General features: G+C 46.1%; 1 protein-coding gene across 1 annotated transcript in view; it reads left to right on the top strand.

Moving 5' to 3' along the window:
• The first annotated feature begins 9,471 nt into the window (after nt 1–9,471).
• ITGB5 (integrin subunit beta 5) overlaps nt 9,472–14,402 on the top strand; it is a 114,493-nt gene continuing 109,562 nt past the window's right edge. Inside the window, exon 1 of the mRNA XM_067549614.1 lies at nt 9,472–10,025. Within this exon, the coding sequence (XP_067405715.1) occupies nt 9,941–10,025 (85 nt within the window). The 5' untranslated portion in view covers nt 9,472–9,940. The remainder of the gene's footprint in view (nt 10,026–14,402) is intronic.

Consider the following 14,402-nt stretch of genomic DNA (forward strand, 5'->3'; position numbering starts at 1 on the left):
TCTTCCTGTGTCGTAGCTCACAGCAAAAAATTGGGGGAGGGGAAAGAGTGGGCAGGGGAGGTGGAGCTGTAACTACAGGAATCCATGGGGATGCAATAGAAGTGGAGTCTACAGCAGCTCTGAAGCATTAGCAGCAACCACAGAATGGTTCCACAGCTGTTCCATGGCCTTGAGCGGATTCCTTGTTGGTTACTTGGGCTGTGATCTGGTATAATGATGAGGATTTAGCCCTTGGTGAATAAATGAGATGGTGAGGTCAGGGAGAAATAGTCCCAGCCAATGGCATTTCTTTTAAGATCTTTGGAAAGAGAAGGAAAACAGAAAATTGATTATTAATCTGGTTCAGACAACTGGTCCATCAAGTCCCATATCCTGCCTACAGCTGTGACTACTTCCTGATGCTTAAGTAAATCTGGCAACAGCTCAGATGAGAAACTGCTGGGAAAGTGTATTAGTACAAGAACTGTCCATAATGCAGTTTGGGGCACCAGGATTCACACGAGTTTGCATTTTCATTTGTTTCATTTCAGTGGGCTTCACTCTCTCTGAGTTTGACTTTGAATTTTGGGTTCAAACAAATTCCAGAAAAACTCCAAGGAAAAATCACCTGAAACCAGCACATCTCGCCTTTTGGGGGATATTTTTTTGGAAAATCACAAATCAATCCAGGTTGCTCAGTCTGGGCCCAGGCTTGTGCTAGGAGCTGTTTGAATCAAAGAATTGACTTGATACTGAAGTACGTGCTCATCCTCCTTGACCTGTCAACTGCCTTTGACACAATCTACCATGCTCCTCTTCTTGAAATCTTGTCCTCCCTTGGTTTCCGTGACTATCCTCTCCCCTCTACATCTCTAGTTGTTCCTTCAGCGTGTCTGTCAGGGAAACCTCCTCCAACTCTTTGGGGGAGGGGGGGTTCCTCATGGCTGTCCTTTTCTTCTCACTCTACACTTTAGCTCTGGGTAATCTCATCTGCAAACACCATTCAACTACCATCCCTATGCTCAGGATTCACAGATCTACCTCACTTCTCCAGACTTGTCCAAACTAAAATCTCAGATTGTCTCTTTGCCATCACCTCCTGGATGTCCAGCCATCAGCTAAAGCTAAATATGGCTAAAACAAAAACCTCCCGAAATTCTCCTCCTCCCCACCCCCCGATAAGCCCTCCCTGCTACCTCCTTTTCCAATAACTGGATAACACCATCATTCTGCTTGTCACTCAGGCCTGTAAACTAGCTATTGTCTTCAGCTCAGACCTCTCTAGGTCCTCACATCCAGGCTTATGTCTAAATCTTGCCAATTCTTTATGCATGACATCTCTAAGATACGGCCTTTCTTATCCATCCATGCAGATATAGCTGTCGTCTCATCACATCACATCTGGGTAACTGCAACATCCTTCCGTCTGGCCTCCAGAGATGCAATGTTGCCCCACACATAACCATTCAGAATGCTACAGCAAAGATCATTTTCCTATCCTGTCAATTTGACCATGTCATGCCTCTCTTTTGCATCCATTTGCTGCCCCCCCATTCTTTATCACATCAAACATATTGTGCTTGTATTCACAGTCACTCCCCACTCTATCATTTCTCATTTGTGAGCAAGCTGTCCATGTTTGCCTCTGTTTGATCCATGATATCAGCCTCCATCACTCACTTGTTTAAATTTTCAAACAAGCACCTTCATGCTTTCTGTCGTGCTGCCCACACGCTCAGAAAACATTCCAGATAACCATCTATAAAGCTACCTCATTATTCCCCTTCAAATCCCTTCTAAAAACTTTTTGTAGTGATGCCTGTTAAAAAAAATTGACAATGTTTAGACTGCTGATGTGCTGAGACCAGTCTGTGCAATCTAAATTCTTGGGTCCTATCCCAACGTTCACAGGCTTCCGTGTGAAATCCAGGAGTGGATTATTTTAGTTGCTCCAAAGTCCTTTCCCGGACTCTGGCGGGGTGTCCTCAGGACATTACAGTTCTCTGGTTCCAGAGTCCTACTGCTTCTCTTATTGCTGCATGTAAGGAGCCTTGATTAAGAGTTCATGCTCTCACCACCTGGCTTTTCTTCCTGTTGGCTCTCACAGTAAATTACAACCCTCCATTTATAATTTTACAGCCTGTTATCATGGGAAGGATTGAGATATCACAATTTTAGGACTAGGATTTCAATGCGGTGCCAAGTAGTGGCAAGGCAATGGGCTGTGAGGGATGCAACTTCTGTTTTAAATTAGAGCTGGACTCACATCCCAATGTTCAGATCTGGACAAGGTTAGAGCATGTTTCAGACCAGAGTTTTGCTTCAATCATTATAAAGATAGGAGTCGTATTAAAAATCTGGACTAGGACCTATTAAATGACATGCTTGATATCTAGAGATGTGCCGGAACTTATTATCTACCCTCCCGGCTCTCTGCAAGATCCAGGAGAACTCAGATCCAAATCATCTCTGGTCTAGCTTTTGCAAAACAAAATATACCAGATAAGGTTTTTGCAAAACCCAAGACAGTCCCACTGATTTTGGTTCCTCTTTACTGATAATTGGAGAGCAAGACAACTGATGATTGGAGAGTTCAAAACCATGTCCCACATAAACAGAACATAAGATCAGCTATACTGGTGAGTATATGGGTGAAAAAGTCTTACTTTAACAGTAGCTTTAAAATGTGCCAGATGGAGCAAACAAAAAAGATGAGCCCTTACAGTCCAGGCGCTCTTCCTGTTTCATTTCCAGAGGAAACCCACCATGACACTTAACTACAAATCAGGTTCTTTGTTTGGACAGGCCAAGGGCCTTATCCAGCAAGCTGCTAAATATCCTCAATGGCTTCAGTGGGAGGTAAGAGCTCTCTGCACCATTCAGCAAGCGCTCTGCAGCTCAACAGGATTGAGCCACAAGACCTCACAATAGGGTAATACTTTTCATTTCACATCCAATGCACTTTGCTGCCATTAAAACTGAGCCTCAGAATTAAGGGCCTGATCCTACACCACTGAAGTTAATGGCAAAATTCTCCTTGTCTTCAATGGAGCAGGATTGGCCCTTATGCAACTTGTCCAGCCATGATCACAAAGTGCCGGGAATGGAACCCAAATCTCCTGATGCTGCGCTCTAACCCTAAGACCACACTGCTTCTCAAAATTTCCCATCAATTTGCACTGTACCTTATACTGAATACCTGTTGCCACACATTACGCTTGCATCTTTCTTGTCTTGGTCTCTTCTTTTGTGTAAGGGAATTCTAGGGAAAAGATACCTGGCTTGTTAAATACTGTTGCACAGAAGAATGCAGGAGGTAATCTTCATTCTCTGACTTTGCCCTATGCTGGCAGCTGCTCTCAGCTTGTCACTGAATCCTGCAGCCTGTCAACAATATGCATGCAGTTCAGAGCCCACCATCAAAGGCAACTAGAAAAGATTTAGTTGAAGACTAGTCTAGGAGCTTCAGTTCAGGCCGCACAAAACCTCCTTTAATGGATTATTTCCTGACTGTGTAGCCAACCTCAGGGACTCAACAGCTGTCCTCACTCCTGTGGGGAGGAGGGGTAATGGATCCTCGCATTTAATGAAAACTAGGAAAAAGTCCCTCTCTTGACTTTACTGCTGCTCTATAAAGGTTTAGGGCAATATCCTCCCTGCTGCTTCTGCTTCTGTGTGAGACACATGCTAGATGGGAGAGCACTGGCTTTGCACCATGCTGTCCCCCAGGAACCCCTCCACTAAAGCTCTGCAGGGTTATTCCTCTACAGGAACTGGGGGGCAGGGCAGGAGGGGTGGAACCAAAGAGCAATCACACTCCATATCATGCTCCCTCAAGATCCCATAGTTTTCCCACTGGAAATGTGACCCTATGCTAATGTTGCTTAAAGCAGCATTACTACCTGCAGATTCCCCTCGATGGCTAGGTGGAACTCTCAAAGCAAATTTGCATAGTGAAACATGCACAGACTCCTGGGTCAGCTGTCTGCAGGATGTGACTGAAACCCTCAGGCCAATCCTTCTCTCTCTGAAGTTAAAAAACTCCCTTTGAGCAGGATCCGGCCCCTAGAGCCATTTGGGTTTTCATTGGGCTGGTGGATTTTTTTCATGTGCTGTGAATACCAATCTACTTGGAATTGCAGCGACCCCAACACTTTGTTTCACATAGGCCACCAAATAGTCATAAAAAATATGTGATGTTTTGACACTACCAAGCTGGGCTAAATACAACCAGTGATGTAGTGGTGAAAGGCTACATCTCCTATAACCAAGCTCCTGAGCCTTGAGATAACTTCTCTTCAAAAATATACCCCAAAAGTCTTCCATCTCTTTCAATGATTCTTCTTGCCTGATTCCACATTAGAAACTCATTATGACTTTTCCGTTGTAGATTTCTCCTCTAACCTCTTGGGTTTCCTTTCTCTGTGTTATTTATTTACTATTCTTCAGCTTTCCCTTGTGCATCTGTTTTATATCCCCATTGTTTTCCTGTGTCGCAAGAGGAGGAAGTTGTATGTATGAGAAGTGAGAGGCCTTGACCCTGGGCCAATTACCCATGCATATATAAATAACTGTGGTCATACTCACATCCTCAAAATATTGTAGGGCCTAACAGATTTCTCACCAAATGATCATCAGTGGAGGGATGGTTCCTACTGGCGTTTTCCCATGGGCTTTTATCCAACCAGGGATCCCTTTATATATTGTAATTCTAACTCCACCTAACATCTTATGCATATGCATGAAGGTATCTGCCCTCTTTCCCTTATCCGTACTTCCATACTGCATGAATGTTGTGGTGCCCCATTTCTATCGGTTGTTTGTAGTTCCTCTAATTCTCATTAGCATTTATGCACAACTTACAGGACAGACATTTAAAGATCTTTCAATAAGGGGTCTATATTGCAGTCAATTGTGATCCACTTTTTCATTAACATCACTTATTGGTCTATCTTTGCAGTAACCGTGTGTTCTTACCGGCATAGGAGTATTCCTTGGTCACCTACTCATATCAAGCAATCTTAAGCCTATGGCTTAGATGACTAAGCTATAATCATACAGGTCTTAGCCTGTAGACCTTGAGTTTCAGCCATGTTTTACTTATATACTGCAAAGGCTTGGAGTGGTTCCTCCCTGTCAGCGTCAGAGGGAGGCCACACCACCTAACAGCTGAGAGCTGATCATCAGGGGATTAGCTCTGTAAATCAGTGAAAAGTCTAGGGCCCTGCACCTCTAGGGATAAGGCAATTGACAGTCTTTAGCCCAGCCCGCTGGCTGGGGCATACAACCACCACAGACAGGCCCAAGGCCTCTGGGTGGGGAAGAGCAATAACAGTCAGCCAGCCCTCTGGGCAGGGGCAGGCAGCAAGCCCAGTCAGCTTCAATCCCTCTGGGTGGGGCAGAGCAAAAACAGTCTATGGCCCAGCTCCCTGCCAACAAATGCAGTCTGTGTGGTCTAAGGTGGGTAGGCTGCCTCCCCAGGGATGGGGTTGGTGGCAGAGGGTAGGGGGACCCGGGCCGAACCTACCCTACTGTGTTTCAGCCCAGGGCCCTAACAGTGGCAGGGAATCCCGCCACTGGGTTAATGGAGATCCTACCAAAACATGCTGACCATGGTTTCAGCAACACAACAGGACTGATGTCTGGTTTCTCTTGGCTACTTCCTACCCCCTACTTGGGGAGTGGGGCCACCGAGTCAGCGTCAGATGGAGGCCATCCCGCCTCACCATGTATGCTTACTACACTTATCACCCCTAAATATGAATCCTGCAATTTAAATCCATGTAGCATATATTGAATAGCATATGAATTGACCATAACACAATGATCAATGAATGACAGAATGCACTAACTGGCTACAAAAGCCTCAGATCTAGGAAATGTCAGATAAATCAATAGCCTGCATGTGTCTATGTACTGCAGTCTGCTTCTAGGGTATATTCCATATCGTTCTTTATCCAGAATGCCCCAGAGTACCCCAGGGCATGATGCGGTCCCAGGACACCAGGTTCCCAAAGCCTGAGCTCCACCCAGAACCAAACATCTCCAATGCAATTTTATAGTCCTGCAAGCATAAGCCCCACCAGCGTGGGCCAGCCACAAATATTTTATTGCAGTGTAAAGACACCCTTACTCTCCATTCTAGTCTGGTTTATTGAGAGTTTGCACAGAACTCACTGCCATGGTGTACAAAGAGTAGAGAAGCCTCCTGCGTTGCTGCTTTCCCCATATCATCACACCTTTCCAGGGCTACAGCAGGAGTTCTGTGGCACAGAGGGCCTTTATCCAGGCTCCGCTCCGAAGGTGTGTCTTTTATTTTAGATGCAACAGAGCACACTGTGGCACGGTGTTGAGCTGCACCGTAAATCAAGGATGAATTTGGCTCAGTTTGTAGCGTGCATGGACATGCACACGTAACAGGCTAAATTCTCCTCTCAATTACCAAACATATTCCTCCCTGGTGCAACTTGACAGGGCTGAAATTACAGGAGGGGTCAACATGCTTTGTACACTGTTTGTAGGATTCATTCAGAGCACATTCTCTTCTTTCGGATCCCTCCTCCAGACCCCACTTCAGCTGCGATACCTGCAACAAATTGGCCAGCTAATGGTGGCTCTTCTCTTTTCAGTATGACAGTTCAGCTTGGTCTATGCACAATTTTTGTACCAGATTAATGACGTCAATTTGGAGTGTGACTTTTTTTATTTTATTTTTAATTTTTACTGAAATAGTTATACTTGTACAACCCCTAGCGTGGACACAGTTGTACTGGGGTAAAAGCAGTGCTTAATTTGTAATGAAAGAGGGGTTGGGGCTCAAGCAATTATCTTTTACTTTTATAACTGATGTGGCAAGCCAGGGTTATGAGCTGCCAAGCCTAGAGGTGCCAGGGCTGAGCCCTGGCAAGCTCACGCATAAATTAAGCATCTTTATCTTCCCATTCTACTGGCATTGCTTTTTTGTTGCCAACTCTCCCAATTATCTTGTGAGTCATCGCACCATGGCAGAGTGGAACTAGTCTGGCAACGAAATGACTCCGAAACAGCCACGCCAGAATTTTAGCGGGGGAGGGCAGTGTGGACTCTCCTTTGATTGGCAGCTTTCCCTATTCTGCCTCCTGGGGAAAAAAAGCAGTCAATCAGAGCTGCTGCAGAAAGTGGTCACAGCTCTCTCCCCCTCCTCTCAGGAGCAAAGCAGACCCCTTTCTTAAAGAAGGGGAGGTGAGACTGGGAACAGAAAGTGCCCAGCAGCTCAGGGCAGCTGTAATACCAGGTCTGGGAGGGGCAGAGAGAGGGGTGAAGAACCCCTGGAACTGCACCTCCTTGCAGCTTGGAAGAGGAGAACCCTGTTGCTGCCCCCCACACCCCTGGCCTGGGAGAAGAGTTGAAGGCCCAGGAGCTGCAGAAGGAGACGGGGTGAGGTTGGGAGGGGGGGCACTTATGGGGGTAGAATTGATTGGGGGCTGTGGGGTAGAAAGGATTGCAGGGCAGAGGGCTGGGCAGAGGTGGGGATAAAAGCTCTTGCAGTGGGGGTCAAAATCATCTAATTAAACTTGAAAGTGTTGACAATCTAATTGTCTCTCTCTCACACACACAGGCAGTGGGTAAGGGTAGTACAGATATCAAAAGACAAGTAAAAAAACCACAATCTAATGTTTAAAAAAACCACAACCCCAAACCACCATGATTTTGGGCCAATCTCATGATCTTTGAGGTGTATGACTCATGGTTTTCTAACCTTGGGGTTAACGATACTGCTCATTCCCCTCCCCGGCATCCCACATGGGAAGAAGATATACATGTATACTGCTATAACTGTCCACCTTCAGGGTACTGCGGTACAACTTTTGTGTGTTGACAATTCCTAACAGAGGGCTTGAACACAGATAACAACAACAAATAATTAATTAAATTAAACCCAGTTCCAGGACCTTTCCAAGTTATGGTGAGACTGAAACAATTAGCAGCATTTGTAGAAATAACTATGAAAATTAATGGAAATAAAGCAAATATTGTAGTTAATATAATATTTTGTGTATGTGAATAATATAATTAGAGATGTGTGTGCTCAGTATCTCTGAGGCTCAAACACCAATGCTGCGATCCAGCAAAGGTGTATGTACCATGGTAAAGCTTTTCAGGATCTAAGTCTAAAGTAGTATAACTAATTACTGGAATTTTCCTTTAATGTTGCATAATTGAATTTATAATCCGTAAAAACAGAAGACACTAATAAATCCAAACAGCAACTGAAATGCCATCATAAATCCACAATCATCCTCTAGATCTGAAATGTTGGTTCTTTCATTCTGTTACAAATGGATAGAAAATAAGGGTTTTTTTTAACCTGCTTCTGAAACTGTAGAAGGTAGGGAGAAAATTTGATGTTTAAATAATTTTTCCATTTGGAGTTAACAGAGGAGGACAAGCAATCCAGTTGATTTAGGTTGTTTTTTAATTTTTTGTAATGCAGGTATATTTAATGCATTTCTGGAATTGAAAAGTAATGTAACCAAATGGATGGGTAAGCTTAGAAGGATTAGATTTGATCAGTAAATGTTGGAAAATATTGATTTCACAGTGCATGCACAACTGATGAAAAATATTTCTATTCATAATAAACATTTACAAATAGCCAAAGTAAGAAAAACGTGGATTGAAAATTTGAGAGTTTGAGTTAAGGATATTGTATATTTGTTTTGCATCTTTGTACATCTTTTACATGTGATGTTGGCAATTTGTATTTTAATGGTTATAAGACTAACTTTTTGAATCTCAGCATACACTGTCATTAAATAATGATTGTCTGTCCTCCTCGTCTGATCTCCCCCCACCCTTGCAATTTCCCACAACACTGAAAATTTATATTGATAAAAAATAAAAAACGCTTAAGGATTAACATTGATATTAGCCACTGAAATTACAAAAAAATAACAAGTGAATTCGGCCATGCCTATGGATGGGTTACAGCACTATACCCCGTTGGAGATGGTGTGTGTGTGTGTGGCTGGTGCATTTGTATGAGTTTGTGTGGAAGGCTTATGCAAGCGGTGTATCTGTGTGATTTGTGTGCAGTGTTTGTGAAGAGTAGGAGTGTGTGTGCGTGCGTGTCAGTTGTATGCGTGGAGCCTGGGGAGCGGGTGTGTGTGTGTACACGTGTGTACTGGCCTGATGTGTGTGGCATGTGTGTGTTTGAGCGAGCAATCCCCAGCGGGCAGTTAAGTGTTAAGGATCCCTGTGTGCTCACTGGACAAGCTGGGCGGAGATTTCATATTCACACCCTCCTGCGGGGAAAAAAAGTTGCTGAACCTTGGAACTGGGGGAAAGACGGGGAGGGAAGGAGGGAGGGAGACAGACCCGGGGAGGGAGGGGACAGAAGGAGGGAGGGAGACAGACCCAAGGAGAGGGAGGGAGGGAGGGGACAGCGGCCGGGAGACAGGCCCAGGGAGGGAGGGGACAGAACAGAAGGAAGGAGTGTGAGACAGACAGACAGACAGACCCGGGCTGGGAGGGGAGGAGAGGGAGGAATGAAGGGATTAATCCAAGGGCTGGAAAACTTGGCTGCGGCCAGGGAGGTCCCGCCACGCCAGCTCTGAGCCCGCGGCAGCGCTGCAGGCCGGTGCCCGCGGCTGAGAGCAGGGCAGGGGCTCGCCGGCGGGGCTCGCTGCATGGTCCCGCGGGACGGCGGCGGCGGCTGGCTGCGGGGGAGCGGGGCATGCTCTGCGCCCGGCCCGCGCCGCGCCGCGCCGCGCCGGCTGCTGTGACCCGTTGGCCGGGGCGGTAATGCCCGGGCTAGCTCCTGCTGCAGCGGCCGAGCGGCTCGGTGCTTGCCGCGGCTCCGGCCGCTGCCGCGGCTCCAGCTGTTGACGCTGCTAGAGCAGAGCTCGGCGCGCTCCGCTCTGCCCCGGCTGCCGGACCGGCTCCCCCCGCCCCGCAAGAAGCACCTCCGCCTGCCGTCACCATGCCCCGGGGACGGGGCCGGGGGCTGTCTTCCCCCAGCGCCGCCTGCCTCGTCCTCCTCTCCTCCCTGCTCCACAGCCTCCGGGGTAAGTTGGCGTCTCCGGTCTCACCGGACGGAGCTAGTGGGAACTCTGTGTGTGTTTGTGGTGTGTGTGTGTGTGTGTGTCTGTGGTGTGTTTGTGTGTGTCTCTGTCTGTGTGTGTGTGTGTGTGTGTCTGTGGTGTGTTTGTGTGTGTCTCTGTCTGTCTGTGGTGTGTGTGTGTCTGGTGTGTGTGTGTCTGTCTGTCTGTCTGTGGTGTGTGTGTGTGTGTGTGTGTGTCTGTCTGTCTCTGTGGTGTGTGTCTGTGGTGTGTGTGTGTGTGGTGTGTGTGTGTGTCTGTCTGTGATGTGTGTGTGTCTCTCTCTGGTGTGTGTGTGGAGCTGCGGAGCGGAGCGTGCAAAGACCGAGGGGCAGGAAGAAGAAGCGTTAACACACAGCGCTGCGATTGCTGTTTCGGGGGAGACCAGGGGACTGTGGAGAAGGGAGCGGGCTGGGGGAAGGGACTAGCTTGGGTCAGTTCCTGGGCAAACATCTCCTTGCAAAGTGCTCAGTGAATGTGTGGCCTCCCTCTGTAGCTGCTAAAAAAGATGAAGTGCCCCATTCATCTTCCAAATTCTGGGGGGCAAACTCCGTCCTGGATTTCTTCCCCCCCTCCCAACTCTCTTAGAGGGGCAGGTGATCCCCTCCAGGGCTGCCCCTTAGAGGACAAAAGGCTCCTTGAAACACTTTTCTGGTTTGAAGGTTATAAATAAGCTGTTGTTTGTTTGTTTGTAAAGAAAAAAAAATCCATAATCTGGATGCTGTAAGTTTTCTACAGGGCCTTTGCACTCACAGCTCTGTACAGGCACTATGTATCACAGAGCTCACTTCACCCACGGCTGACACGCAGCCACCAATGATTGGGGTTGTTTATCTGGAAGCACAAAAGATGTCTCTGTGGTAGGTTCTCCCATCTGAGCCAAGGAAATGTGCATGTTGTGAGGAGGTGTTTTCAGTGATGGGGTTGGCCGGTGTTATAAGGGTCCCTTTATAAAGGAGTTGAGTTAGTTTCCAGGCGGACTGTAGTGCCATAGCTGGTATATATTTGATGATACTGTATGAAATTACTCCAGCACACCTACAGAGATGAGATAAATGTATCAGGAAAAAAGTGGACCTCACAAAGTCCCCGCACATGCATCATATTACAGTCCTTGGTTCGCCTCATTTGAGGCCAAACAATAAAAGTGCTAGTTCATTTTGCATGTGATTCACAAAACACCAAACTCCATCAAATATGGGGACAGGCTGCTCTTAAATTTTATTTTTGTAAGCAGTGTCAGGGTGCTTAAGGTTTTTTGGACAGGTGCCCCTTTTTACTAGCAATGCAAGTTAAAACATTTTTTTCCAGAGACTACATATAATAATGACAGCTGAAAATAAAAATATAGTGCATGAAAGTCAAGTTAGTCCCAATGAAATAGAACAGTTAATCAGCACCAAAGTTCTCTTGATTTTTCTCCTGTGTTTCGATTGTGTTTTATATTCCAAAATATCTACTGTTTATCATATATTTGACTGTTTCCAAAAAACACAGTGGTAAATAACAGTCACTTCTGCCTTGTTACTCAAAACATCTGAAATTTTAAGAAGTCACGCTTCATCTGCCCTATCTTCAGCTAAGCCTGGAGTTGCCCAAATTTTCATATAACGTATTGTTGCTTTTTGCTGTTTCTTAAAAGCATCAGATCTCTGGGTCCAGGTGCAGCAAAAACTGTAATGATAGTACAAGAAGTAGTTGTTATCTGAAGAGATCTGTTCTCTTTCTCTGAATTGTGGCCTGAGCTGGGCAAGAGTCATATTGTTGATACTTTTATTTGTATGAGGGGCTCAGCTTTGATTTCCGATAGTTTCTAAGCAATTCTGGGTTTCACTCCTTAATACCAAGAGCAGGCAAGTTCTTGCTCATAGACATTCTCCAAGATCCCCACTTCAAGGTTTTTCTTTCGAATGCTATGCCTTATGTTAGAGTTGGTCAGGACCGTAGTGTTACACTTGCTATTGAATGAGGCCTAGACCTGCCTAGACCACATCTCTGGATGTGGACCACCCTAAACTTTGTGAGTCTGGATTTTACAACTCAAACCATTCTCTATTTGGCATGAAAAGAAATAAAGTTTGATTATAATCAACGTCACCTGAAGACATGTTCCTCCCTGGAATATTGGTTAGGCTCCCTGAACGCTTGGGTTACACAGGTCTTCAATGATCTAGATGGAGAGGAACTGCATTAATAGCCATAAAGTCTAAAACATTCATTTTATTATCTGTTGATACCTAGGTCTCCTTTCCTTATAGTACTCCTGGCCCGAGTTCAACCCTAATGTGAAGGATGCACTTAATCCAGAGAGCTGTCATTGTGTTCTTCAGCAGGGATGCTTTTATGGCCACTGGATGCCTATTAAAACAGCAGCACTTTGTGATTGTGCTCTGATAATATTGGAAATGGGCACTCTCTTTGTTAATGTAGTGCTGGTCTCTTATATTAAAGTGAGCCCAATAAACTGCTTTGAGTCCACTGTTAATTTATTTACCCTTTGTGTGTACATTGTTAACTAGCTACATTTAGCTCTTCATCCTGTGGAGAGTGCCATGGCACGGGGCAGTAAAACACCAACAGATTTTTCACTATAGGTTTTCTTCCATCCTATGGGACTAATCCTAAAAGATGCTGAGCGCTCATAACTCCTACTGACTTCAGTGGGCCACATAGATGTCTCAGCCCCATCATAGCTAACATGGATGAAATCTCACACCTAACTACATGGATACAGAGCTAGTTATATATCTCTGTATCAGGCAAGCCAGTACATACAAATGCTTTACGTACTAAGGAGTTGGCTATATGGGGATTTAAGGTAGAACTGATTTAAAATGAGGTCACAGCTATTTGCATGGAACCTCTGTTGGGTGGACAACCTGAGCACCTCTCACAAAATTGCTGTGTGGTGTAGCTCACTCTGCATCATCAGAATTCTGGGATCAGAGCTGAGTTATCCTCATGGTGCAAATCTTGCCCCCTCTCCCCCACGGGTGCAGAGGTTTCCTCTTGCAGTGGAATCAGTGCAGTGCTGCTGGGCCAAGGAAATGGCATGATTTGAGGCAGTCACTTAGAGTCTGGTAGATGCTTGAGCAGGTGGAACTCAATATAGAATCATAGAATATTAGCGTTGGAAGGGACCTCAGGAGGTCATCTAGTCCAACCCCCTGCTCAAAGCAGGACTAACCTCAGCTATATCATCCCAGCCAGGGCTTTGTCAAGCCTCAGTTTAAAAACCTCTAAGGATGGAGATTCCACCACCTCCCTAGGTAACCCATTCCAGTGCTTCACCACCCTCCTAGTGAAAAACTTTTTTCTAATGTCCAACCTAGACCTCCCCAACTGCAACTTGAGACCATTGCTCCTTGTTCTGTCATCTGCCACCACTGAGAACAGCCTAGCCCCATCCTCCCTGGAACCCCCTTTCAGGTAGTTAAAGGCTGCTATCAAATCCCCCCTCATTCTTCTCTTTTGCAGACTAAACAAGCCCAGTTTCTAGCCTCTCCTCATAAGTCCAGTGCTCCAGCCCCTAATCATTTTTGTTGCCCTCCGCTGGACTCTCTCCAACTTGTCTACATCCTTTTTGTAGTGGGGGGCCCAAAACTGGACACAATACTTCAAATGCGGCCTCACCAATGCCGAATAGAGGGGAATAATCACTTCCCGCGACCTGCTGGCAATGCTCCTCCTAATGCAGCCCAATATGCTATTAGCCTTCTTGACAACCAGGGCACACTGCTGACTCATATCCAGCTTTTTATCCACTGTTACCCCCAGGTATAGGTATAGGGCTAAGCAATCTGGAGAATGGGTCAGGATCCTCCAGCCTCTTATGGTTGGTGGCATACAAGTGAGAGTTGCACCAGAGGCTGTTGTAGTAGGATAGCATGTTAGCAGTTGTAGAGGTCAGTGGCCTCGGAGGGGTGGATTCCTTTCCTAGCTAGAGCTGGTCCAAACATTTTTGTCAAAATACGTTGTTTTGATGAAGTTGAAATGTGTTATGTGGAGGTGTATCAATTTTAATAGAGCTAGAGAGAGCCTAAGACTCACATTCTCTAGCCTGGTGGGAAGGGCACTGGCCTGGGATGTAGGAAGCCTAGGTACATGTCCCTGCTCCACCTGATTTAGCATAATCTAAGATGAAGAACTCAGCACTGACTTGGGTAGGGCAGGCACTTGAATCTGGGTCCCCCAGGCCAGCGGTGTCGAAACATCACAAAAGAACTGTCGCCTCTGGCCAGCCCTAATCCCAGCACCTGGCTGAGCTACTTGAGTAGGGTGCTGTGGAGGAGGTGTTAGCAATGCCACAGAGGGGGAATGACCCAATGAAGGGGAACTCTTCAT

This window comes from Emydura macquarii, unplaced genomic scaffold (assembly GCF_026122565.2).
Source record: "Emydura macquarii macquarii isolate MOO-44397 ecotype Brisbane River unplaced genomic scaffold, CSIRO-AGI_Emac_v2 contig_1253, whole genome shotgun sequence".
NCBI classification, from domain to species: domain Eukaryota; kingdom Metazoa; phylum Chordata; order Testudines; family Chelidae; genus Emydura; species Emydura macquarii.